This window comes from Hirundo rustica, chromosome 8 (genome assembly GCF_015227805.2).
Source record: "Hirundo rustica isolate bHirRus1 chromosome 8, bHirRus1.pri.v3, whole genome shotgun sequence".
Classification (NCBI taxonomy): Eukaryota; Metazoa; Chordata; class Aves; order Passeriformes; family Hirundinidae; genus Hirundo; species Hirundo rustica.
The window spans coordinates 30,600,410-30,628,045 of NC_053457.1; the positions used below are offsets into that span (position 1 = coordinate 30,600,410).

At 45.0% G+C, this 27,636-nt stretch overlaps 1 protein-coding gene across 2 annotated transcripts in view; it reads left to right on the forward strand.

The window, feature by feature from the left end:
• The window catches only part of GRK5 (G protein-coupled receptor kinase 5), a 154,998-nt gene that overhangs the window by 119,566 nt on the left and 7,796 nt on the right, over positions 1–27,636 (forward strand). The window contains exons 5-14 of one of the 2 annotated variants that reach the window (XM_040070767.2): positions 1,450–1,550; positions 4,273–4,365; positions 6,550–6,613; positions 7,127–7,267; positions 8,362–8,552; positions 13,068–13,105; positions 13,911–14,000; positions 15,319–15,527; positions 24,350–24,487; positions 26,847–26,984. In XM_040070767.2, coding sequence (XP_039926701.1) covers positions 1,450–1,550; positions 4,273–4,365; positions 6,550–6,613; positions 7,127–7,267; positions 8,362–8,552; positions 13,068–13,105; positions 13,911–14,000; positions 15,319–15,527; positions 24,350–24,487; positions 26,847–26,984 — 1,203 coding nt within the window. Of the gene's footprint in view, positions 1–1,449; positions 1,551–4,268; positions 4,366–6,549; positions 6,614–7,126; positions 7,268–8,361; positions 8,553–13,067; positions 13,106–13,910; positions 14,001–15,318; positions 15,528–24,349; positions 24,488–26,846; positions 26,985–27,636 lie in introns of both variants that reach the window. The other variant, XM_058421486.1, reaches the window with a different exon arrangement.

Sequence of the window (27,636 nt, forward strand, 5' to 3'; positions counted from 1 at the left end):
ATTGAGGAATATATTGAAGAAAAGGAGGAATACATTCAGGAAATGAGGAAATATTTCAGCGAGGTTAGAGGTGTCCCCAGCACGTTCTGCAGATTGTCTGTCAAGGCTGAGCAGTGAGAGTGCATTGCACAGCGTGCACAGACGGTTCTGTAAACCATGTTCCTATTTAAAAACATTCAAGTGGAACAAACTTACTATTTCATGTCACAACCAGGATCATGTTCACATTTCGGCAGTGGGAAGGAAAAGATAAAAGACTTAATTCAGCTCTCAGTATGCTGGAGATTTTCTGTGGCTCCACCTCTGCCCCTTCCTCTGTCCTCATTACCAGGGTTTTTGAACTCAGCCTGCAATGCATTTCAGTGCTTGCTAAGATAGCTCTAACTAGGGTTAGTTAATGAGAACATCTGGCCAGGAATGGGGGGTGATGCTCTGTGACCCACCCACTCAGCACATCTGGTGGTACTGGGCATGGATGGGGGACTTTACTGAGCATTAAGGCTCCTGCAAGGAAAGAGGATTTCATCATCTGTGGCTGGGTTTGTTGAAAATACCCAAATCCAATTGGTTATATAAAGGGACTTTCATGTACATGGGAGAAATGCCTATAAATAGGTGCACACATGCACAAATATACACTTTGTAATATAATTACAGTATACAGTCTGTGTGTAAGAATGTGGACTGCCTAAAAAAACTGTCTTTTTAGATAATTACTCCCAAAAGTCTTAAACAGGTTAACCATCAAGGCATATTGCAAGAGACCCCTCTTTGGTAAGGGCTTTTTGCAGGGTTGAATATACATTCTCTCCAAAGAGGGGAGAGGATGAAAAGAGTTTATGTGGTTGGTTGGCAAAGTTCCTTTTTGAAATTATTATTTTAAAGCTGAATTAATTTTTGTCTTTCTAAGGATGAACTGAGGTGTCCAAATACTTTTGTAAACATCTCTTTATATATAGATAGATGTCGATCTATAACTACAGCAGCTCTGCTCTTGTTTTGCTTTGCCGGTAGAAAAATAAAAAAAGAAGATGGATTTTTCAGTCACACAATGAATCACCCATGAAGTGAAAACACTGGGCAAATTCTCTTTTGTTTAATAGAATGACCTGTACACAGTTCAGGCCAGCATATTTTTCATGGGATGCAAGGGAGTAGTTCAAAGAATTGGCAAGGAGTGGGTCCTGCATATTCATGAGGCTGGGCAAGGAGGTGAAGGTACAGGAGGAGGCAGAAAAGCAGTGTGAGGATAGAGTGGAATGTGGAGCGAGTTGCCACGGTATCCTATTTTACTGCTCTTTGACGTAAAGCTCCTTTGCTTTTACACAACCGCTGGAATTGAATGGAAGCAGCTCAGGGGCATAAATAATGAATGTGCCTCTCACACGTTAAGAGAGGAGAATCTGCACCTCGCCAGGGAGTTAATGTGCCCCTCTCTTCTCTCCCCAGTCTCCAGCCTATGTTCCCGAAGTCAGTCAAGAACTTATCCAGCAGACAGAGGAGAAACTCGAAAACAGCCCCTGCAAAGAGCTGTTCTCTCCCTGCACAAAGTAAGTATAACACGACACGCGAAGATCACAGGGCTGCAGCCAGCAGCTTGTCAGGAACGTGTCAGGTGGAGAGAGACGCTTCAGCCTGAACCTGAGGCAGGTATCTTTGCTCACAGTCCTAGAGGCAGAGCTGACAAGTGGTGAAGTCATTTCATCTGAACAGAATATAATAAATATTTCCGTGCCATTCTATACGCTATACGCACAGGCACTTACTGTTTCAGGTATTTGACAGAGTGTTCTAGCCAAGTAAGCCAGCCGTGGATTTCACGCTGTGTGAAAAGGGCTACGATGATAATGTATCCAAAGAAAACATCTCTGTTTCAAAGTGAATAAAAATTAAGTGGCTATACAGTCCATTTAGACAGAGGAATGTGCAGACTTGCTCCGCATGGCTTTTCCAGAAAAATCTTCACCAGGAGAACGGGGCCTTTTTAATGCTTTCTGTCTGTCCCTGGCCTTCAAACGAACGCGCATTATTTCACCCCTTTGTCTGGGAAAAGGCTTATCAGTTTCTGCAGCGATTTGTGCCGTTATGTGCTAAAGCTCCAGGTATGCAATCTGCCTTTGCAAACCCTGCCCCGAGCCCGTCCACGCCGGTAGATCATAAACCAATAAAAATATGAACAGGAGGGATCATCGCACGCGGGCCCGTGCGGTTTCTGGCTGAGCGCGGTTTGTTTTCCCTGGGTGATGTAATGGGGATTTGTAAAATTTGCTCCGCTGTCATTCATTGTTTTGACTCATTTCATTGACCTTTTGTGGTTCCAGTTATTCTTTGCGTTGGTAGGAGCTGTGGGTTATTTCTGGCCTTCTCTTATAGCTCAGGCAGTTTCCTTGCATTGGCCTGGTGTCCTGTAGAGATGCTCTGTAACTCGCACCAGTTGTGGGTGCCAGTCCCAGTGACAAAGGCTCCACACAAACCCCCCTGGTGCCTGTTTCCAGTTCTCAAATCGGTTTGAAAGCTGACAGCTCCCTCTAAAATGCACTTTGTTGTTGCCAAAGAGGGGAACTAAAAAGCAAACAACTGCTGAAAGGCAGCTATTGTTCTTTTAAAATACGTGCAGCTTTTAATTAACTGAATGGAAAGGGCGAGCATTGGACGGCACTTAATGCAGGCTCCTTCCTTCATCCCGGCTGAAACTCAGGAATGAGCCAGGTTTGGGACCTTGTTAATAAATATGCTGATCATTTCACACGGACTAAAATGAGGTCAAAAGGAAGTTTTAAGAACTCGCTGTTGGTATTTACTGGTACTGCATGATGTTAATTTTGGAAAGGTTCACAGTCAGACCAGAAAAGGGAGGCAGACATACAAATATGAAGCCTGCTGTCCTGTAGGAGCAGGATGGGATGAGTTTCATTCACATCTTTGTAGATAAAAATCAGTCTGCAAGAAAAATATGTGTATAACTTCTGCTTTTACATTTAATATTTTGACTGTCTGCTCCTACCCTCCTGCAACTTCACCTAGAATTCTAATGTTGAATTTGGACATTTGTTAAAGAAAATTAAGATTTACTTTAAATTTTATTTTGTAATCTTTAATCCATCAGTACTAGCTCATGAACAGGGAGGAACTAAACTGAGGAGACACATTACTCATGGTGACTTGTTTGCTCAGAGAACTGCCCCAGGGTAAGACAGACCATCCATCCCCAGACTAGAGCAGTCATTCAGAGAGGATTTCCTCCTTCCAGCAAGATCTGGAAATGTGTCTGTAGCCCTTAGACATGGACAAAAATGTGTCTGTATACACCCAGACAGAAATGCTCATTTCTTCGGGCACTTTTCACCCAAACCCAACTTCTGTCCTGCCAATACTGCCAGCAGAGGTGGATCCAGGAGCCCCAGAAAGCAAAGCAAGAACCAACACCAGCAGTTGTTAAATAACATGATCGATCACCTTCAATTTAGGTAACTCCCAGCACAGCTCATGTTTTCTTGGTTCCAAACCTTTTGCCTTTCTCATAGGATGCTTGGTGCTCTCTGTCTGTTTGCTGCCTGTCACAAGCAACAGACTTTTTTCTCACATTTGCAGACTGACCTTTTTATTCCTTTATTCTTTCCATTTCGCAAAAGACTGCACCCACTGTGTGAGCCCCAGAATCCTTTACCTGATCCAGAAGCAAATCCACATCCCTGTTCAGACTTTTCCTTCCTCTGTTTTACTCTACAAAGCACAAAGCTGTTAGGAAATCCCCTTTGACTTTAGTCACATGTACTAACTCTTCTATATAGCAGGAACTGAAACTGATCTTTTTGCTCAAAATGATACCTCTGATGGTCTCTCTTTGATAGAAATGGGCTTCAGCCAGAAATTTTCTATCCAGATATAAACATCCCTCAAAGTTTAGGAGCTGAGTTCCTGAGTGTGTTGTTTCAGTTTACTAACAGAAGCAAAGGCATTCACTGTCTGGTGGCTAACAACCTCTGTAAAAGTCCATTAAAGCCAGTGGGAATTGCCCTGATAATTTTCAGCAAGCATCACCAAGTATTCAGCTTGTATGAGGCCTCCTGTTATGAAATACATCAAGCACATCACTTTGTTTCTATATTGAAGCAGTGAGCAAAATAAAGCACAAAATAAAGTACAAAATAAAGTAGAAATAACATAATCCTACCATAAAAGAAGTCTGGATTTTTCTCCTCTTGTTTTGTTTCTCTTTTGCTCAAAGTTCAGGATTATAAAATGCTTATATATCCTTTTCATCTGAGATAGATCTGTCCTTGACCACCTCAGTGGGGAGCCATTCCAAGAGTACCTAAACAGCATGTACTTCGACAGGTTTCTCCAGTGGAAGTGGTTGGAAAGGTAAGTGTCACAAGATTTTCCTTTTTTTTTTTTTTTTTTTTTAAATATATATATATAAAAATAAATAAATAGGTTTATTTTTACTTTCCATGCAAAGTCTGTAGAATATGGTCAAAATCTAACAGGTGAGATAATGTTTGCTTCTACAGCTCAAGTGTTCGACCATTTAATGGTCTTAGGTACATTAAACATATTAGGTATGATTAATGTACATTCAGCAACTCCAGCTGTCTTTCTGTTTAGCTACCCTCTGAATGTGGTGACTTTTTGTCTGGACCAGTTGTCACTGTTATTAAATCACTCTAAAGTGAGAAAAAACGTGGCGTGTAGGTCCTCTCACTGTGTTTATTGGCTGGACATTCCTGAGCACATTTAATAACCAGGCAGCCCTAGTGGGTATTAATTTGCAAGGAAAGGGGCTTGTGCCTTTCCCTTGTCGGGGCGTGCTGTAGCAGACGGTCACTGCTGGGTGACAGTGACCTTGAGCTGGGAGAAGCCCCATTTTCCACAAATGGAATTAATTACGGCGGATGAGTTAGGGCCGGATCCACGAGCGGTGTGTGTCAGCAGGATGCCTCCAGATCAAAGGAGCTGTGCCAGTTCCTCTCCCTGGAAAGCTACAAAGCTGCTGCTCAGGAGGGATGGGCAGAGGGAAGAGCCGTTCCGTGCCAAGACATGCTCCACATGCCATCTTTACTGAGCCCAGCATTTACTCTTCCATTTCAATTAAAAAAACATCGGGTGATTCATCTCTAGCCAGGCTATTTCCTATCTATTTTGCACATTAGGGATAAGGAACTTTCTGCAATGCTTTGAGGATTTTTTTTTTTCCATTCCCCCAACAAGTGTGACAAGCTATTGGATATGTCTGGCTTGAGAAGCCGGGAGAATTGTTTTCAGGATTAGCAAAGAGATGTTAGGAGCATGGAGCGATCAACAGCTCCTTCTGACAGCTTGCTGGCTCCAAAGGAGCAGTCACAGAGTCCATTTATTCCAGGGACATTGCTGAACATGTAGTTATCACTACTAATTGTTGCTTTTAACCCCAAACGCATTTGCAGCAGCCTCATGGAATACTGAAAATAACATATTTTCCTCTCCTAGTTTTGACTGTCTGCATACCATTCTTCCCCTGCTATGGAAAACAATAATGGGCATTAATGAAAGGATTCACTTCAGCATTTATTCCTCATTGTCATCAACCTCATCATCCCTGTGGTGGGAGCAGCCACGTTACTGCGCTCTCTCTGCCGGCTGCCTGCCTGCCAGAGGGGAGCAAGGATAGCAGGAATATTCATATCCACTGCTGGGATCCTTGAAAAACCTCGGTGGATGCAAGATGGGACCTCGCTGAACCTAGAATTATTCTTCTGTCACATTATAAAACTTTTACAGTAGCAAAGTAAAAGTTGGATGTAGAGCTGGAGCTGTTCTGGTGGAGCAGATTTTGTGGGAAGCCTGGGAGATTGTTTAGGGATTGTGTCAAGTGAGAGGGAGCACTCTGCCCTCAGGGACAGACTTGTTTAACTTTAATTTAGCTTTTGTTCCCTTCTTGCCTGTGATGCTCCCCATCAGGCAGCCCAAAAGGAATGGACTGGCTTGGATCTCGTCTTCCTGCTCTCCCAGCCTGCAAATGTCACACAAATCCACTTCTCCTGCTCCCAGGATTGTTTCTGCCTTTGATTCATACAAGTTTCATGTTTTGTCGTTTAGCACAACAGAAGTATTTTCTGGTGGTTTGAATTTTGGATCTTTTTTCTCATCTTGCTGGCCAAGTAAAGCAATGTGTTAGCCCATCCTATGTGTCATGGGAATTAATATCTTACTGGAAGATCTCAGGCTTCCTCTTTGCTTAACAAAGGCCAAAGCTGTTTAATGGAGATTCAGAACCCTCCTCGGTCCTAAGATGCTAGCAGAAATTATACTGATGACTCACTAATGTGTTGTATTTTATTACAGCTTAATATGTTGGAATTGAAAAGTTCAAGCCATACATAGTATTGAAGTAATGTAATTACATAATTATATATTATATTATATAATACAATTACCTTGAAATAATGGCATTATATAATATTTATCTATTTTGCTTTTCGAAAGTATGCTCTGAAATAAATAAATCACAGAGAGTGCATTAAACATAGTGTGGTGGGGGGGTTATTTATTTATTTCCCTTTCTTCCAGGCAACCAGTAACAAAAAACACATTTCGGCAGTACAGGGTACTGGGGAAAGGCGGCTTTGGGGAGGTGAGTACTTCTGAAACTCTCTCTTAAGAGTGCTTTTTACTTTTTAGACACTGCAGGTACAGGAGCCTGATGTGACAGGGGCTGATTTTCATTAATTGCTGACAGTTCTACTTAACCCCTCATGACACAGTAATCTCAAAAGGACAGTTTCGAGAGTTCTTTTGTGTTCGGGCAGTGCATGCTCAGTGGAATTGGAATTATTTGTATTTTCCTGGTGTCTGGAGGTGGCAGCAGGGGCAGGGGAGGCGCAGACCGAGAGATTACAAATCCGCACAGACAAAAGGAGGTGGGAGAGGAAGCAGGCGGAGGAAAGTGAAATAATTAAACCAATATTCCCCAGCAGGTTTGGAAACAGTAGTCAATCCCCCAGCTGCCCCCGCCTAGGCCTGGCTCGTTTAGCCGCCGTCTCTCGCCTTAAAAGGACTAAATCAGAGGAGATGGTGAGGAGTAAAGCGCAGCCCAGCCACGGCGTTTGCTTCGAATTACCCGGCAATTGTTCTGCTCCATTCGCAGGTCTGCGCCTGCCAAGTGCGAGCCACGGGGAAGATGTACGCCTGCAAGAGATTAGAGAAGAAGAGGATAAAGAAGAGGAAAGGCGAATCCATGGCACTCAATGAGAAGCAGATTTTAGAAAAAGTCAATAGTCAGTTTGTAGTGAGTATTGAAGTCCGTGGTTCCTCGCTCACCTGCTGAGCACTGCTCTGGTTGAATCCAGTGCCTCCTCCATCTCCTGCTCCTGGGAAGGTGCCAGAAGCTGAATCCCTTTGCTTTGCACCTTAGCCCTGCTCCACGTACCTTTGCCGAGTCTCATTTCAGTCTCTGGTCCGTGAGAAGTGCAGCAGTCAAGGGGCCCGTGCCTGCCATGGGAACATGATGTGTTTTGCATCACAGCTGCACCAGGATGAGCTATTCTTATCCAGCGTGACTGCCTGAATTCCCAGGGTCTGGGAGAGAGGTGCTTGGAGGAGACTGAAGGAGGTTCAGCCCAAACAGATCAGATAAGACTGGCTTGCAGAAGCATCTAAGCAGTGAGGTAGAGCAAGTCAGCCTGATGCAGGGCTCTCCTGAGTCACACCAGCTCTTGTACATCCTTTAAAACTTGCCTTACATTAAAAACAAACAAAAAAAAAAGGGTTATCTCAGCATCTGTCATGTTCTTTATACTTATTTCAGGAAACACTGTGCATACAACAGATGCAAGGTGTTTGCTTACATGTTTACTTGCTTCTGGCAGAGGATAGCACATATTTAAAAGTGCTGGGTAGATTTTGGCTGGTCTGATTTTTCCTTGGGCACCCACCAGAGCCTCTCAGGGAGGATGCTGACCTTCGCATCCCCGTGATGCTCCATTTGATCAGCCCAGGACTGGGATATCTGGGCCTTTCAGGGAACTCACTGAGATGCAAAACGGTGCAGCAGGAGGTGTAGATTCCCTTGATCACTGAGATTTCTCATACATGGGAAAATAGGCCTGGAATTAGTACATTTGTCCAGCCTCTGAAGCCATCTGAGCCTTGAGGGTTTCTGGTGATAAATAGGCTGGATTCCACAAACTAATCTGTAGAATCCTAACATCCGATTTTTCTGTACTTTTAAAATGCATGTTTGCCATTGTAAGAGAGCCCATACCAAATTCGATGTATTTTTTTTTGTTTTCATTTCCTGTAGAAAATCTTTAATGAAAAGTTAGCACTTCCTTCTTAGCAGCCGTCTGAACTGTCACAACTGTGCTGCAAATGTTTTTCTAGGTCAATTTAGCCTATGCCTACGAAACAAAGGACGCGCTGTGTTTAGTTCTGACCATAATGAATGGGGGTGACCTGAAGTTTCATATCTACAACATGGGAAACCCAGGCTTCGAGGAGGAAAGAGCTTTGTTTTATGCAGCAGAGATTCTTTGTGGCTTGGAAGACCTACACAGAGAAAATACCGTGTACAGGTAAGCACTGCCTGGAGTCTTAGGATGTCTTTTCTGGGTAGGAAAGAATTGTCTGCTTCTTCCCTTCTTATTGTGGTGCTGTACAGCTGAGATGCCTGAGTGCTTTGGTTGAAATTTCTCAGAGCCCTGTATAAATACAGTAACTATGGAAGGAAGCAGTTTCTTCCCTATATACATCCTGTCTAAATTATCCAGAACTAGCACAAAGCTCCCCAAACCCTACCTAAGCACACACTGGGTGACATAAGAAAATGATGGAAATTCCTTTAAAGGCATTTCGTTAAGGAATTGAGTTCCTAGTTGGGATGAAATGGAGATCATTCCATCCAAGCCTCTATTTTAATTAGTTAGGTTATATTGCACGAGGGGCTGCAGCACGTCAGATGTGGCAAAACTTCTGTTGCAGAGAGCGCGCAATCCCAAGGGGGTGTCTGAGACAGAGGGCATGGATTTCCACTGGTGTGAGGGTGATTAGCTAGATGGGATCATGGTGATCCTGGCGTGCCAGCCATGGAAGGGGGCCCATTCCCAGCCACACAACAGAGGCATCCTGCTGGCAGCATCCCACCATCCATGGGTGCAGCCAGCGGGCACAGCGCTGCCCGGCGCCGCCGCTGCCGCTTCCAGGAGGGCAGATCCCAAGTTCTCAGCTTCCAGTTTGGCTTGCAGCTCTACACAAGCACTTTTCCAGGGCAGGCTGGATAAGCAAGCAGATTGCAGACAGAGTTCCTGTGACTCCACGAGGATTTATTTTTTTTAATCAACAGCCACTGTAGTTGTAAACAACGGTTAATGTTTGTCTTCATCATCCCCGCTTGTGAAATCATCGTTGCTGGCATTCACAGCAGAAGAGGGCCTGCAAATTGATGAAAGGACTTCCAAGGACAATGATTAATAGACAATAAGATGCTATTTTTAAAAGCCAAGCCACGCTTTAAATCATTTGATATGCCTGTGTGTAATACATATGATGCATGTGCTTGTATGCATAGAAATTGCAATATTGTTGTTCCTTGGAGATCTCTAACAAACTGACACTTGGTTGTCTTGCATCTTGCTAGCTGGCACACAGAGGGCAGACAGATATCATGCTGATTTAGTTGGTGCTCACCCAAGAAGGAGGTTTTTTTATTTTCCCCAAGGAGCAAAATGGTACTAAGTGTTTAATGTCAATTGAAAAATCAAATTTTAAGTGAAAGTGTCTGGCTTCCTTTTCCCTTAGAAAACCTCCTACCACATTTTCAAACATTTTAGGAGGTAGTATAGTGTTTCACAATCAAATTTTATTGGAAAAAAAAAAAAGGCTGGTAAAATGCCATACTAATGCCATTTTCTAATAGAACAAATCAGATCTGGCCACCTAAAACAGTGCATGGCTCTGAGAGAAATGGCACCTACTTCCTTAAGCAGGAGTTTTCATGCTACTCTTAAAAAAGCTGCTACTTTACACCTCAGATGGCACATTCATTTTGGTGATGAATGATACTACATCCTGGTTGGTGACATTTTCTAGCAGTGTTTCAGGAGCATCTGCAGAGACCCCTCATTTGTAAGAGCGCAGCGTGTTGTGAGACCCGTGAGAAGCGCTATATAGGTCAATAAAATATAGCAGCTAAATGCTGCTGCCTTCTCAAGGCGAGTAATTCATCACAAAACACTTATTCTTCAGACTTAATTTCATTTTCTATAAACAAAATGCTCCTGAGCAAATCACAGCAGTGGAAGATGCATCCCCATCTCTTGGGCTGCTGCTGACGCACGCTGCAGACGTGACCCGGGAGAACAACCAGGCTCAGAGTCAGAGTTATCTCATTCAGAATTCCCTCGTCAAACATGGCACTTGTGTTACATTTCTCAACTGCATCATGTTAGTAAAGGTCAACGGGTTGGTTGCTCGTGGAAAGCAAGTGTAAAAAGCTGCTGATTCTCCTCAAATTATTTATATATATATATATATATATATATATATATATATAATATATATATATATATATAATTTATTTATACTACATTATTTATATTATGTATTTATATGTTTATTTTTATTTTTTATGTTTATTTATGCACGTATATAACATTTTTTGTTTTATAAAAGTATTTTTTATGTATGTAATTTTTTTAATTTATACTATAGCCATGCCTGGAAGCTCCAGTCAGCGTCAAGTTCACATTGTCCCAGGCATTGCAGAAATACATGGTAAAGCCTTGTCCACAGTGATTAATTGAGTTGTTTAGGCTGTCCTGCACAGCCAAACAATTGCCTTTTGAGCATGGGCACAGTGCCAGCAGTTTATGTTTCAGTATGTTTGGACAAGGCTACTTTACAAATGGGAAGCGGAGCCTTTGGGAAGTAGCTTTACGTGTCAGTGTGTCCAGCAGGGAGTTTTATCCCTCCTGGACATTTCAGTCATGAACCCTTGGAAGTGCCGAAGTGCCGGCCATGCAAAGGAAGCCAGCCTTGATCCTGAGGAGCCAAAAGTCTGAAAACAGAAATGACAGCTGATGTCTGGAAGGGGAGGAAAGGTTCCTCTAATTGCTCTGAACCTCAGAGGACAGTAAAAACTGAACTGGTGTTCTCAGAGTCCTTGTGTATTCTCTCATTTTCTCATTCAGAGACAACATTTCCCAAACTGCGCGTAATATTCTTGTCATTGATTCCCCAGTTACAGTTTTAAGTGGGACTAATAACTGCTGAGCAGAAGATGAAGTAACTGATAAAGGCTGAATTCTTCAAGGAAATTATTCTTGCAGAATTTAGAACACATTTTTAAAAATAAATAGATGATGCTCTTGCCCATGCTGCTCCGGCATTGGAAACCTTCTGCTGATAGGCAGGGAAAGCCCAGAGTGGTGTGTTAAACAAAATCACAGCTTCTCCTCAGTATTCAACTGCCCTTCACATATTTTTTATGTTTCACACATTGTTTATTTGAAAAGTAGGCTTGGTACCACTGGGCACTGGGTGAGGTTTATCTTGGAGGTCAGGAGGGTCTGAAGCAAGCAAGAAGAGGAGATCACTCACAGTGCTCTGTGTTCTTGCTTGCAACCATAAATAAAAACAAGACAAGTTTCAAAATTCCAATCTTGGCATTGTCAAAGCTATAAAACAGCCCTCTCCATACAGAGGAAAACTCATGATACTGGAGGGGCACAGCTTGAGGGCTGGGGTGGGCTCCTGCACAGGCTCTGTGCTCTGCCCTGTTCCCTGGTGCAAGGGTTTCTCTAGTACACACCCGCTCTTTGCTCTTTGCACAGAAATGCCTCTTGCTGGGAACTTAACAGAACCAAGCTGGTTCACAGATGCAAGGAGTCCTTACAAAAAGAAGAGGCCAAGCAGGGCTTGGATTTGCACCAGGCTAAGCACTGTCTTTAGATAAAAGCCAGGACATGATGTGGTGAATTGAAGCAATGCTGTTTTCCCTGCCTCACCCAGCTGCTGGTGCCGCATTCAGGTTCCTGAGCCAGCACAGCCCAGTCCTGGGGCTCTTCTGGGACACTCCCTGCCCAGCATGTCCCTCTCTCCCCTCTGACACCTCTGGTCTCATCTCCCAGGCTGCCTTCATTCCCACTCTGCACGAACAGGACAGGAAGGAGCCCGCCTGGCTCCCACCTCAACTGCAGCCCAAGCAGAGTTGTGCTGAGCTTGGAAAGGTTTGGAAAACAGCCTTGGTCAAGGAGGGGACAGCGTGGCTGGGCTGGGAAGTATCTCAAAGCAGCAGCTGGTGGAGCAGCTTTTGTGCAGACAAACCTTTCAGAAGAATGATCTGCCAAGGTTCTGCTAAATATATGAAAACTGAGATTATTTACTTCAGAAGTTTACACCTTGTCCAGATTTGGGGATTTTTCAAGTTTTATTTTATTTTTTTCAGGAACAGTAAAAGGCACATCTTTGACATCAGATTGATCACCTTGCCATTTTCATGGCATTGCTCCAAACCACACAGGCATTAGAGTTTCACAAATGTTTGTAAGAAGATTCTTAATCCCCCTCTGCCCCGCATTTTCCAAACTCAACAAAATTATTGCACATACGTGCAAGTGCGTGGACACACATTCACATATTTGGTCTGAGTCAGATGCCGGACATAGAAAATTTGAGCCCAACAAATTGCTATTTCCATTTTCACATGTAAATAAAATATTATAAAACCTAATATATATATATATTAATGTAAGATTTCACAACAGAAAATGTTACAGAGATTTAACAACACACAGGACTGTAGGGGTTCATTACAAGGTTCACAGGACTAGATGGATGAGTCCATTATAAGGTAGATTAGGAACTAAAAGCTTGGCTTAGTGAAAAATCGTAACTCCAGTTTAGAAAAAGACATATGGTTTCAGTCTGTCTGCGAAGTGAGTTGTAAAAGGTTGTATTGGTTTCAGGAGTTCCTTGCTGTCTGAGTTGACACTCAGCTGGTTTATTACGAGTAATAAATGCACTCACTCAGTTGTATGGTTACGTTATCAAAACCAGCTTCATAACCACAACTGCTATCTTTTCATTTCCAGAGATCTGAAGCCAGAAAATATCCTGCTGGATGATTATGGTAAGTCTCGGAGGTTTACAGAGATGCATGCACAGTAAAGTAGATTAAGTTAGTTTTAGGATATATATTGTACAAAGACAAATAATGCTCTGAAGTGATTAAGAGGCTCAGCATACACTAATATTCCTGTCCTGGGGTGGGTGAGCTGCTGGAGCTCGGTGCACAGATGGAAGGAAGCAGCCGTGCCCTCAGCAGGGGCTGTTCTCAAGAGCTCGGCGCTGCTGGGGCTCTCTGCCTTTCGTTGTTGTTTTTCCATCCTTGTTGCAAGGCTGATGCAACACAAAGGGAGTTCTAATTTCTAACTCTGTGCTTCCCTCTCCATTTTTGAAAGTACTTTCATCCTCTGCTGAGCTAAGTCTGGCTTTATGCAAACCCAGGTACCCGTTTGTCGCTGAAGGCAGCGATAATCAAATCTCGTGCTGACTTGCAGACCAGATGTAGGCTCTTCAGCCATCGCAGAGTTACAGAATTGTGTCAGCCCATCCATCCTCCATGATCAGTTCAAGATACTTCACCACAGCATGCTTCTCTCTGCCTATTTTCATTGGTTTTAAAATACCTAATACAATCAACTGCAGTCCACAGCCTTACTGTTAACATTTATTTCACTGTGTAGCAGTGTCCTTAATAATACCTCTTTTCCATATCAGTGAAACTGTTCCAATTCAGTGGTTCAGACCACTCTTTTCTTAAAATGTCCTAGCAGGAGTATTTTAGCAATGACCACAGTAGTGGGTTTTGGACTAATTTGGATCAGGTTCTTACATCTGCTTTGTGTTGTTTTGTTTCTTTTTTTTCCTTCCAGGCCATATTAGAATATCTGATTTGGGTCTAGCTGTTAAAATCCCCGAGGGCGAATCAATCCGTGGAAGAGTAGGAACAGTAGGGTATATGGGTAAGTCTTCCACAGCTCATCTTTTTAAAAATTTGCTGAGATTACTTGAGTTGTAGAGATATTTCTGCCAAGTAAGCTTAAGAAAAAGAATAAAAAAATATTCACATTCAGCTAGGTCCAGTTCCATGCAGCAACTCCCACAGAAACGCTGATAGTGAAAATCAGAGGTGGGTGAAACGATGGACCTCTACAGCTCTCAGTGAGGCTGGTCTAGAACCTTAAATCAGCAAAGAAAATTGAGAGGGGAGACAGCAACTGGGATTCTAGTGATTTTAGTGTAGCTTTATCTTATGAGGGTTATGTGCCAAAATAAAGGTTTCTTTCTAGTTGCTGCTTTGTAGGGGAGTTGCAATGTATTTGTGTGGCTATGATAAAATGGGTAAGTCCACACCTACGGTCATCTTGACCAGGGTCATCTTGAGTTTTTTCTCTATGTGCAGGGGAGGCTGCACAAAAGATGAGTACAGATTTGTACATTGGTAAGAAAAAAATAAAACAAAAACCCTCCACTCCCTTATTTAACAAGATCTGTTTTCTAAACTCAATGTCATTATTTTCATGCATTCTCTGGGTGGGCCTGTTTCTTGGAGTAAAAAATTGCTTATGCTTATTTGACTGAATAGAAACTAGCTGATGTGAGCCACTTTTACACCATATGGAGACTTTAATGAAAGCAAGCAAATCAGATGTCATGTCTAAATTTTGTTATCTCAGTGTAAGTTTGCGTGCACACTAAGGCTCTGTGCTTGGGAGCACGTGCAGATGTGTGTTTGTACCCCTGCATGGAGGTGAGGGTGCCTGAAAGACAGTGACTCTCTGCCCAAAAGCACTGTCTGTGGTTGCAACACAAAATTAATGGATTGGGGGTTTCTTCAAAGGGGAAAAAGAAAAGCTGCGAATTGACCAAAGAGACAGAATTTGCTTTTGAAGAAATGTCACGGCTGTTTACAGGATGTGTGTTTGCATTTCATTTCTTCCCTAAATGGAGAAATCTGGAGGAACTCTGAAAATTAGGTCTCAGCTTAATATTTAGATCCAATTTATTTTGTGATTCTTTTTTTTTCAATTGGACTGAGTTAATAGAGAAGTCAGAAGACAGCATGCACAAGGCATGTAGCATGTAGAGAGAACACCATGGCATGTAGCATGCTGCATTTCCTGTAATGCCCTCAACTGAAATCAGGAGGTATTTCTGTATTTTACCCACCATTCTCTGTGCATGCGTACTCAGTCACCAAAATGATACTTCTAGCCATTTTAGTGCTTTGCCTGTGTAAATACCAAGCATTTCCACAAGGCATCTCACTCTCCTCCACAGCTCCAGAGGTGTTGAACAACCAGAGGTACACACTCAGCCCTGACTACTGGGGGTTAGGCTGTCTCATTTATGAAATGATTGCTGGGCAATCGCCATTCCGTGGAAGGAAAGAGAAGGTGAAGAGGGAAGAAGTGGACAGAAGAGTGCTGGAGACAGAGGAGGTGTACTCGCATAAGTTCTCTGAGGAGGCCAAGTCCATCTGTAAAATGGTAAGGGGCTGGAAGGCCCAGTGGGGCAGCTTCATTAACGAGCTGTTTCTGGCACGGTCTGAGCAGTAACAGGGTGCCATAGAGGGGCTGCAGAAACAAGGACTAACCATGCTCATCTGTGGATGGGATGACTGCATTCTCCATTCATTCAAAATGTGTTTATTTGGGCTTGTTTCTCCATGAGATTCATCACAGTCATCCTGAGCCCTCTCCAAAGTTTTATAGCCAAGGGAGCGATATCTGTTCTCATGAGACTTTGAATGTTAGTTTGCAGTCAAGAGTGCATTTCTGTCTTTTATAACATTGTAGAAAAAAATAAAAAGGGCTTGATGATGCAAGAACCTGATTGTCTCCTGCAAGGAACTGCAAACCCCACGCTTCCATTGTCTTTGGTGAGAGCTGGGGGTAAGCAGGACAAAGATTATGCAATGAAATTATTGTGACACTCAAATGTTGTCCCAGCCCATCTCACTAACTTTGTTAGCAGCATTTCCCCCCGGGTGCCAGGGTATCCAGCTTTTCTTAATACTGTTGAGCTGTTCTTCAAAATGTTTTCTCACTCCTTCAGCTGGGAGTCATTTTCGTAGCACAATAGCCATGTCTGACAATGGAAATCCTCAATCCCTCTGAGAAATCTCAAAGCTGCATCTGAATTCATCAATGTCTTGTTGACATCCATCTTTAGACGGCTGAATTGTAATTTGGAAAAGGATGTGGCCTTTTTCTGGGTGTTGTTTGCTAACGAGTGAAGTCTCCTTTGGAGACAATGACCTATCTGTGTTTGCTTGTAGAGGGACAACGAAGGGGAGGAGAGGTCAACAAATAGGTAGGGAGGGTTTCACCAATGTCTTGTGCAACAGGCAAGCAAAGAGCAGATCCACAGCACTCTGGCTGGCTGCATGAAGAGACACTGAAGTCTCCTTGCAAAATAGTAATGGTAGCACTGCCAAGTATCATGCCTGGAAGTCATTAACTCACAGTGCACCAAGTCGTTCCTGAATCCTCGGGGTGGTAATTAACTGACGTCACTCTTGATAGATGCTCTGGGCCATTTGCTGCCCTAAATTGGTGATGCAGAGCCCCCAGTGAAACTGACACGGGAGGATCTGGGGCAGCCAAGGGATCTCACAGGCCGTCCCATGTGCCCCAGCAGGCTGCCCTCTCTCCTCAGCTAGCATCTCAGCTCTCACCAGGTGAGGAGCAGCTGGATCCAGCAGATCCAGCAGGATCTGCTGGAGTGGCAGAGAATTTGTGCATGTCCTGCTGTTCATCTGAAATGGAGATGTGAGGCAAAAATTTTACCTTGCTGCTTGAGGCAAAGAATCAGAATGGTTTGGGTTGAAAGAGACCTTTGAAGATCACATAGTCCAGACCCCGTTTTCTGGCTGACATACCTGTAGTGTAGAAGCCCTTCTTGTTACTTTTTATGTCCCTTGCGTAACTGAATGAACATGTTTTGAAAATAACCGTGAGAACTTAAAGCTGAGGAGAATGAACTGTAACACTGATGGGATAGTGCTGTAGATGACCTACCACACTCCCAGGGCAGCAGACAGTCATCACACTGTAGTGGTCATTTTCATCTTCCAGCCATGGAGACTCTGGTTTCAGGGAGTCGGGACCTCAGGAGATTGTCTACTTCTTTCTCTTGCCTCAGGGAAGCTTGGACTATATAAAAATCATTCCTGAAAACTTGATCATTACTGCTTCCCTGTCCAATCATGTGGCATGTTTATTGAGGTGGTTTGTGCAAACTATTAATGGATCCAAAGATAGCCTTTCCCTTTCTGAGCATTAATATCTTGAGGAAGGAAGAGTCTGAGTCCTGATACACATCATCCTGAGTGTGATGGCATTTGTGGTTTCCCATCCAAAAGTAATTTATTTTATCAAGTGATGTTTTTTAAAAAATCCATTATTCAAACATATTTTCTCGTATTTTTTGCTTTTTATATTGAAAGTCAGAATTTTGTTGCTGTGCATCAGCATCTTAACGAGGAAACAAAGGAGTAATAAAGTACCCCTCAAAATGAAACAAAAAGTTGCAATACATAAATGAAACTTGAGCCTTCTCGAAGATCCAGCACAAAAGGCTTTCCCACAGTGGACTTTTCAGGGCAGGAGTGAGGAAATGTTTCCCACCATGTTGCCCAAACTTCTCTTCAGAGCTTATTTCATCAGCTAATAGCATCACCACCAGGAAATACATTGTTTTTATTCATTTACTCATAGGAAAACCCTCTAGTGTCACCCCACATCAACCTTCTCCTCCTGGATGTTTGTGCCCTTTTGCATTTTTGCAGGCACATATCATAGCTCCCATTAATCACCATCCATCCCATATTTCCATGTTTCATTTTGTAAGTAATTTCCCGTAAATCAGACCTCATTTTGGACTGAAACAGAGATGAATAACCAATAATTAGGAACAGGGGCAGCTGGCTTTCTGGGAAGCTCCCCAACCCATAGTTCCCATATAACATAGCTGCTCCTGGTGTGTTTTTTCTGTGAAAGAAATCCAGCCTTTCTAGGAAATGCTCCGTGTTTGTTGTTGTTGTGCCTCACACTTCATTGATGTACATGCGTGTTTTCCCTGACAAGTGCAGTCATGCATTCAAAGATGTGACTTGAAGTGCATTCAAGTCAGCAGTGTTGGATGGGCCCACGTTTCTGTGCTCCTCTGTCACTCTGCTTGTCTGCATTTCCCACAGACTTGTCTTCCCTGATGCCTTTTCTCCCCGCAGCTCCCATTTTACCCTACACAAGGGATCTCTGATGGGAGGGTGTAAAGAAGACAGAGCCAAACTCTTGGTTTGGTGTCCTGTAACAGGACAGGAAGCAAGGGAAACCAGCTGAGGCACAGGAGCAGTTCAGTTCCCTCTGAACACCAGGAGACATTTTTGCATGGTGAGGGTAGCCAAACAGTGGAACAGGTTGCCCAGAGAGGCAGTGCAGTCTCCACACTTGGAGATGCCCAAAGCCCAACCGAACAAGTCTGGAACGACCTGCTCGAGGAAACTCTGCTTTGAGCAGAGAGACTGGACTAGACCATGTCCAGATGTGGCTTCCAGCCTCAGCTGTTCCATGCTTCTGATCTCCATTCCCTTTTCAAATTGCTCCCCCCCCCAACCAACTAAAAGGTAATGGGTTCTGTTTTCCTTAAAAGCAATTTTTTCCTGTTCCTTACTTACCATCAGGAGCTCTGTCATCATACAGCTACTCCTGCCTGCTGCCATCCCTTCCTTTCTGCTTTCATCCCATGGAAATCAACATCATGACACCTTAAAGTTTATCAGTTTATCAGTGCCCAAGGAGAACTGCTCTTTCATCGCTCTTCTCTCATTTAGTAATTGACCATAGTATTGTTTTTCTATTCTCTAAAATTGCTGAAAATAATATGTTTACTTCAGTGTCAGGCTCAACTTTAGCTAGGTGATTCCTTAAACTGCTTGATCAGCTGGGTCAATAGAAATGCTTTTAGCATTCCCCTTGTCTCCTTTCATGAGTGGCAATTTTTTGTTTTCCTTACTCCTATAATTTTAGGACTGACATCTTAGAACTTGGAATTATTTATTACATGGTATGATCTGGATATGAACTGACTGATCACATGAAGATAAAACAGTGCTTTGGGGACTTTTTGCTTTTTTTAGCAATCCTCACAACAGTTGTTTCTTTTTTGTAAAGGAAGCAAAACAAAGTCATGGAAAAAAAGTCTCAGACATTGCAGAGTTTGAATCCCCAGTGGGGATCAAAAGAGTGACATGAAAGTATCACAGAGCTCTTTATATCAAGATCTTGATGGAACTTCACTGCTGCTACTCAGGACTCTCTTTGAAAGTCCTGTTCTATTCATGCTCTGCCCATGAACTCTGTAAACTAAACCCTAAATGGTTTAGAGACTTTTAGCAGAACACACAGCTCTGCTGTTTGGCATTAACTTCGTGCAGGGTTGGGCGGCCCAGGCCATCTCCAGATTTGGAACTCTGAGAACTATCTGCAGGCTCTACTGTAGAATTACTTGTAAATTGTGTTCCATGGGGTCCCTTGCACTGCTGTCCCAGGAGGGCTTGTCATCAGCCTGATGGAGTTGCTTTTGTTCTGCTCTCTATTCATATTAAATAAACCCTTTGAAACTGAATTAAACAGAAGTGTAGAGATGACTTATAACATACTGTTGTTATCTCCATTTTCTTTTCCATGTCAGATTCCCAAATGGGATGCATATTTCAGTCTCTTGCATGGCTTTACTATTGCAAAAAGCTTCTGGGGCTGCAGGAAATGGTAAAAGATTCATTATTCCTTGGTGAAAGAAAGGATTCTCCCTTCTGGAAAATATTCCAGTCCATGCTATGTCTTAATATCCACAACAGAAGCCAGGAAGAATGCCTGGTTTCACCTGTTGCTATCTCTAGAGCTGGCTGCATCTACAGCTTTTCAAATTCCATTTATTTCTTACATTTTTCTCCATTGTGACTCTCCTGGGACTCTCAAGAGACTGACAGCTGCTCCCCTGCAGCACGATTTTGCAGGAGAATCCTCTCCTTTCTGTATTCTTTCAGTCCCAGCCTATTCCCAGTGGTCTGTTCCCTTTTGTGTCTTTCAGCCAGCAGTGGCCAGCCACCCACAACCAACTGCATTCATGCTCCAGAAACTTCCTTCTTGCATCTGAAGTTACTGAATACTCCCTTGTTTGTCATGGAGGAACCCAGGAATCCCCAGGCAGCCTTTTTCTGTCCTCAGCTACCCTCTTCTCTGACCGCACACTCCAAACATCTTACAGCCTGACAAGGGCAAATTCACAGATCAGCTTGGTCTCCCCACTTAGTCCAGAATCCAGACTGCAGAGATGGGAAATAACCCCCTTTTCATCCCTTCAGAGCTGACTGGAGAGCAGAGACTGCAGAGGTCTCCTGTATCATCTCCAGGCAAGTCCAGATTTATCCCTTCCTACCACCACTTGCTCCTCAGATGTTCCTGAAAGGTCCAAGGTGTCATTTCCAAAAGTGTATCAGAGCCATGTGTACTAAAAATGGTCTTTCTGCTTTCAGAATCTTCTTTCCAACTGTCAGAAAAGTCTATTGACATGAGAATAAATGATTAAAAGAACTTTCAATCTCTTTGCCCAACCAGAACAGAGCAAGCCTGATTCTGACTGGAAATTCCAAAATGACAATCTTCAAATAGAGCATAAAACTGTAGGGATTAAAAAAAAAACAAAAAACAAACAAACAAAAAAACAAAACAAAAAACCCACCACCACCTCTTACAACAAAAATCCTAGTCTCAGGACCATGAGAACTCAAAGCCTATTGCAATTATTCAAAAGCAAAGCATCCCTCTTTCCTTCTAGCAGGGAAAGCAAATTCCACGGAAGTGCTCTGAGACAGATCTTTTGCAGTGAACCAGATGGATGTGGTACAGTGCCATGTGAATCTCTGCTCAGAGAATGGCAAGGCCTACAGATGTTTCCTTAAGTCTTTTTACCTGTATGGATCAGCCACTTGTGATCTGTCATCCCAGATGTCACCACCTAGACAGCATCAGAGGCAGAGGAAAGTGTGGGGAAGGAAGGGATGTTGCTATTTGGAAGCTGAAAGTTGCCACTGTGGCCAGCAGCAGTGGCTTTAAACCCATTCCTCTGGCTGTTCAGTCTCTTGGTATTGCTGCTGCTGAGGCAGAAGGACCTGAGCAGGAAACTCTGATGTCTTCAAACCCCTTCACCACCATTTCTGGCTTGGCTGCTGCCACTGCAGCTTGCTCAGGCCTGGCTGGAGGGTGGCCTCTGTACCCATGGGGCACACGGATTGCCAAAGCCATTTGGCATCTCAGGCTGGAAACGAGGCCCCCAGCAACACAGGAGCAGAGCTGAGGTGGCTGTTGGAAGTCAGATAAGAAAACCACCAAATTCCCAGATGTCAGAAATGCCCAGTAGTAGCAGAGTGTTCAGAGAAGCCTGAAGAGCTGTGACACTGTAAAACCCTGATAAGGATGAGAAACCCCAGCTCTAGCTAGGCACCAGAGGGAAGAGCACAACATGACATTAGCAACACACAATTTCCAAGTTCCCCATCGCTGAGATGATGTAGCTGAGCTGGGCTGCTGCCCTGGTGGGTGAGGCAGCAGCCCTGGCAGAAGGTGCTGGGGCACACCAGCCATGAGCTGGGCACACAGATCCTGAGCTGAGCTCACAGACCCTGAGCTGGACACACAGACCCTGAGCTGGGCACACACACCCTGAGCTGGGCACACAGACCCTGAGCTGAGCACACAAGCCCTGAGATGGGCACACAGGCCCTGAGCTGAGCACACAGACCCTGAGCTGGGCACACAGACCCTGAGCTGAGCACACACACGCTGAGCTGAGCACACACACCCTGAGCTGGGCACACAGACCCTGAGCTGGGCACACACACCCTGAGCTGGGCACACAGACCCTGAGCTGGGCACACACACCCTGAGCTGGGCACACAGACCCTGAGCTGGGCACACACGCCCTGATCTGGGCACACAGACCCTGAGCTGGGCACACAGGCCCTGAGCTGAGCACACAGACCCTGAGCTGGGCACACAGACCCTGAGCTGGGCACACAGACCCTGAGCTGGGCACACACGCCCTGAGCTGGGCACACAGACCCTGAGCTGGGCACACAGACCCTGAGATGGGCACACAGACCCTGAGCTGGGCACACACACCCTGAGCTGAGCACACACACCCTGAGCTGGGCACACAGACCCTGAGATGGGCACACAGACCCTGAGCTGGGCACACAGGCCCTGAGCTGGGCACACACACCCTGAGCTGGGCACACACACCCTGAGCTGAGCACACAGATCCTGAGCTGAGCACACAGACCCTGAGCTGAGCACACAGACCCTGAGCTGGGCACACACACCCTGAGCTGGGCACACACACCCTGAGCTGGGCACACAGACCCTGAGCTGAGCACACAGACCCTGAGCTGAGCACACAGACCCTGAGCTGGGCACACAGACCCTGAGCTGGGCACACGGACCCTGAGCTGGGCACACAGACCCTGATCTGCCCCACAGGCCCTGAGCTGGGCACACAAGCAGCATCTCCTGGCAGCATCGCCCCAGCCTGCCTGGCTCCGGCTCCTGCAGCACCCGAGAACACGGGACTGCTCCCCAGCCTTCCCAAAGGTGTTCGCATCCACCATCCCGGGTGGGACTCTCCCGGGACTCTCCCGGCGGTGCTCCCGCGGGCCCGGTGCCTGCCCGGCCTCAGAGACCCAGCCCAGCCGCTGCCCCGCCTGGCGCCGAGGGCTTCGCCGATGCTTTCGGTGCCATTACCGTGCACAGCCCACCGGGGCACGGGCGAGCGCTGCTTCTCGGCCCGACTGCGGGCCAGCAACGCCGGGGACAGCGGCGGAGGAGCGGCGGGAGCCTTCCCATCCCCTGTGCCCCGGGAAAGGCCCCCGGGCCCGCTCCCGGCCCCTTCCCCGGGCAGCGATCGCCGCCCGGCCCCGCTGCCCTTTCCTCCGCTGCCCTTTGCTTCTCTGCTCTTCCTCCTCTGCCCTTTCCTTCTCTGCCCTTTCCTCCTCTGCCCTTTCCTCTGCTGCCTCCCGGCGGCACCGCCCGGGCGGCTCAGGGTCGCTGATGGAATCGCAGGAAGGTTTGTGTTGCAGGGATCTTCAGCACCGTCCGGTCTGACCCTCTGCCCAGGGACACCTTCCACCGGACCAGGTTGCTCCAAGCCCTGTTCGACCTGGAGCTGGGCACCTCCAGGGATGGGGCAGCCACAGGTTCTGTGAGCTTCTCACAGATTCTGACTGGAAATTCTAAGGAGACCTTCTTCAAATAGGCTAGAGCATAAAACTGTTGGGATCAAAAAAACAGGATTGTTGGGAACAAAAATCCTAGTCTCAGGACAAGGAGAGTCATGAGAACTCAAAGTCTTCTTCTCACAGCTTCACAGCAACCTGTGCCAAGACCTCATCACCCTTAGGGAAGAATTTCTTCCTAATATCCCATCTAACCCTGCCCTCTTTCAGTTTAAAGCCATCCCCCCTTGTCTGTTTGTGACATGCCCTTATCCAAGGTCCCTCTCCAGCTCTCTTGCCCTGGAAGGTGCTGTAGAGTCTCCCATGTAAATATCACAGTGTTTATTTTTGCTTATGTGACAGACCAAAGATGCTGAGTTCAGTTGGTGGGCGTTGCTCCATTATGGGTACCCGGGAAACAGGCAGGACTTGCTGTAGCAGGTGGAGGTTGTGCACTGCCCTTCTCTGAAAACAAACAAGGCAGAACTGAGGATAATTACTGGGCACTGGCTCCGTGGATGGAACTCCCCTTGAGCTCAGCAGAGATCAGCCCGTGACTGTAAAGGGTGGGTTCAATGTGTCGCATGATGCACTGGCATGTGGTGCAGTGGGTGAGGGAAATACAGTTTGGTATTTTTGTTTTTTCCTAAGCACCTGTTCTTCTGAAGGAAAATTATTCTTACAAACATAAAAGAACAAAACCAGAAGAACTGAGACAAAGCACATGGAACTTATGAATATGCATCTTTATATGGTAGTAGGGTATGTCAGAGCTCCTCTTCAAAGTGTTTACTGAAAGCAGGCAAAGGAAATGGTCTCTATTTTTGCTGTAAATACTTTACAGCAGGTGATTTTCTGAGGATTTCACCAGCTTGTAGAACAGTCCTAATCCATTTAACTTCAGGTTTTAAGTAGCAGCAGTTGCAACTCCCCTCTGTACTTCCCTGTGGGCACATTCAAAAACAAGTGGAGACAAAAATATCTTTGTGGAGCTCTTGCTTTTCTGACACCCTCACCATTCCTGTTGGCACGTTTCAGCTCCTCACCAAAGACGTGAAGCAGAGGCTGGGATGTCAAGGGGAAGGTGCAGCAGAAGTGAAGAGACACCCCTTTTTCAAGAGCATGAATTTCAAGCGGTTAGAAGCTGGAATGCTGGATCCTCCCTTTGTGCCTGATGTAAGTACGATAGCAAGAACCTCCAGTGGCCTCTTTTAAGAGGTTTGTTTCTAAAATAGCTTCTCTCTCTCAGGGCTGTCATCGCTGGCTGCATGGGTAGCAACCCCAGGAAGGTGTGCTAAGTGGCAGGGCTGGAGTGGGGAGGCTGGGAGGAAGAGGAGAGAGGGCTCTGTGTTCCTGTGGATGCAGGCTGGTAATCTGGGGCTTGATCCATTCCCTCTCCTTTTACCACAGCTTTCCTGTACGACACTGGAGGCACCGGGAACCTTTGTGTTCCCTTATCCATGGTATTACTGTGAAAATAGGTGTTCTCAGAACCAGGTGGTGCTTGGGACAATCAGCAGTGAATGCCACATGTGTGCATACAGGCTTATGGAGGTGAAACCAGAAATACAAAGCACAGAGCTCTGTGGAACTGGATCATTATGAGTAGTAGTTTGCCACAGTCTGAGCCAGGTTCAGCTATCAAGTGTCACCTCAAGCAGAGAAGGTGACTTGGACCTAAGAGAACATTTGGAGCTTTTTGGTGTCCATGGGGCACAGAACCCAACACCGAGTCCTTACTCAGATTTACACACCAGGCTCACACATACTGAAAGTCTTTGTTGCATTGGCAACCACAAAACTTGTTCCACCCTTTTGTAGTGTCGGTTTCTAGCCCAGTGCTCAGAGTTATCTGATTATTTCCCTCCTGCAGGGCTCTCTTTCTGTCTGGAGCTTCTATCCTTAAAGTCCCCATATGGTTCTAAGTAAACACTGCCATTTTAACATATTAAGGAAAGTAACGTCTTGGCAGCTCCCATTCCCTTTGGTTGCTGCAAGCTCAACCAAACCAAAGTGGTTTGAACGCTACAAAAGTTTACTTTAGTTGCTCTGGTTTTGCTTTACATTTTACTATGCGGCCTAGTTACTCCTGCCAATTAGCCCGTGGTGTTACGACCTGCTTTAGTGGGAAGAAATAAGAGACAAGCTACTATTTCTTTCTGATGTAGAAAATAATAAAATTCTGGGCTCAAATTTGGGATCTGCCAGAGTGCATAAAAACTGTAGCACGTAAGGCCTAGAAGGCACATCTTAGAGACGTATTTGCAAAAGCAAAGGCACATAAATTTTTATGGCTATTTATTGGGAGCTCAAGAGCTGCCCCTAATTTAATTTATTTGGCACTTCATCCATAGATCTCCCAGTCTTTACTGAAGTCAGCTGAATCACCCAAAGCTATATAGCCAATGGCAGAGGTTGTTACCCAAACCATGTCTCTCCACCCTCTTCTACATTACTCCATCTCCACAAAAATGCTGTGGATTGCAGCTATCAGGAATGCAGAGGGATACAGCCTTCAGCAAATAGAACTTCTGTCAGGAATTAGGTCAGTTTGTTTGGTCACAGTGCTCAGAACTAGATAAATAAAGTACTGCACAGTTGGACCCCTGGGCTGTGCAGCCCTGGTAGAACACAGACAGTAGGACTCTGCACATGTTGGGGTTGAACAGATAGACAGTAGGACTCCGCACATGTTGGGGTTCAGCAGGTCAGGCTGGTCCCACAAGCACCCCTCAGTTATCCCTGCACACCAAAGGGTGGCTGAGCATTTGGTGGGAAATCTCTGGGCACACACACCGCCTGGGATAGGTAGCCACTGATGACTCTTTCTGATCCCTGGGGCTGGCTGCTGGAATATGAGCTGAAAGTTGCGTCACTGCAAAGAGTTTTGTCTCTGTCATCCCAGAAAATTAAGTAGTTCAAAAAGGCAAAGCCATTTGACTCTTTCTTTGAAGAAATGCAGCCAAGTTAAAAGAGTTAATAGAGGTAATTCTGGGCAGCTTCCAGCAGCTGAGCTATTAATAAAAACAATGGAAAAATGCCAAAGCTCCTCTATTTTCCTTAGCAATGAGGATACAGTCCTTTAAATTTTTAGGTTGCAAATTCCACAGCTACCTGGGCAGGAGGGCACTTCCATCTGAGGCCTCTTTTCAGAGCTCTCTCCAGTGTGCCACTCATAAACATTCTGGTTTTCTGTTGTTCCCTCTCTAAATGAAAAGACTGCTGAAGGGTTCCATTTTTCTTTTCTGGCTCTTTTTGCCCTTTTCCTCTCACCTCTTAACCAGATGGTACAGGGATGACTAAAACCCACTTTGACTGATGCTTTGAGGACTTCAGAATAGGAAGCTTAATGTGCTTAAAGTGAAGTCAGCTTTTGATGATAAACATGCGGGCAGAGCAAGTCTGGAGAAGGAGGATGCAGACACACACTTGTTAGACATTCTCACTTGACTGAATCTGTGAATGAAAGCACATGGTCCAACTCAGAAATATTTTTCCTCTTGTCATTTCTCCTTTTTTTTTTCTGCTGACATAGCCCAGAGCCGTGTACTGCAAGGATGTGTTAGACATTGAGCAATTCTCCACAGTGAAAGGAGTTAACCTGGACCAAACAGATGACGATTTCTATTCCAAGTTTTCCACAGGATCGGTGTCTATTCCATGGCAAAATGAGGTAAGGATGTATCATAGCAAAATTACAGCAATAAACCCCATAACACAGATGGTTTAAGAGGAGCTCTATGTTTCCAGTAATATATAGCTACTGGATGACTTGCCAGACTCTAATGTTTTCATGAGTTACAAATGGCCTCTTTCAAGATCTGTAATGTACCACAGATGTCAGGTTCAGGTGACTGTATCTGTTGGCTCTGTGTATTTGTGTAAATTGGCAAGGATCCTACTGTACTTCCTCCTCCTGGATTTCTACAGAGGTGTTTCGACAGCTCTCAGCGCCTTCTGTGGTACAGTTGGAAATCCTTAAGAGAGGGATCCTCCACTGGTGACCCTGCTCTCACCCACTGTCTGCACAGCCCCAGCTGCAGCAGTTAACTCTGGACCCTGAACTCCTCCAGCATTTCTGTGTCTGGGTCTTTATTTCTGTTTGGTATCAAAACACAGCCAACAGTGGATTTCAGAATCCAGCTCTGCATCAAAGAGCAGATCCACTTGGGCAGGGGGATCTTGCTAATAACTGGGATTTTGTAAGAGTGCCTGTCTTTGCCTGATATTATCTACAATGCTAAAGGAAAGAGCAGAAAGTCTTGTGGGTCAGCTTCTGACAAGTCTGATGTGCAAACACAGAGAGCAGATTCTGTTTTGCATAC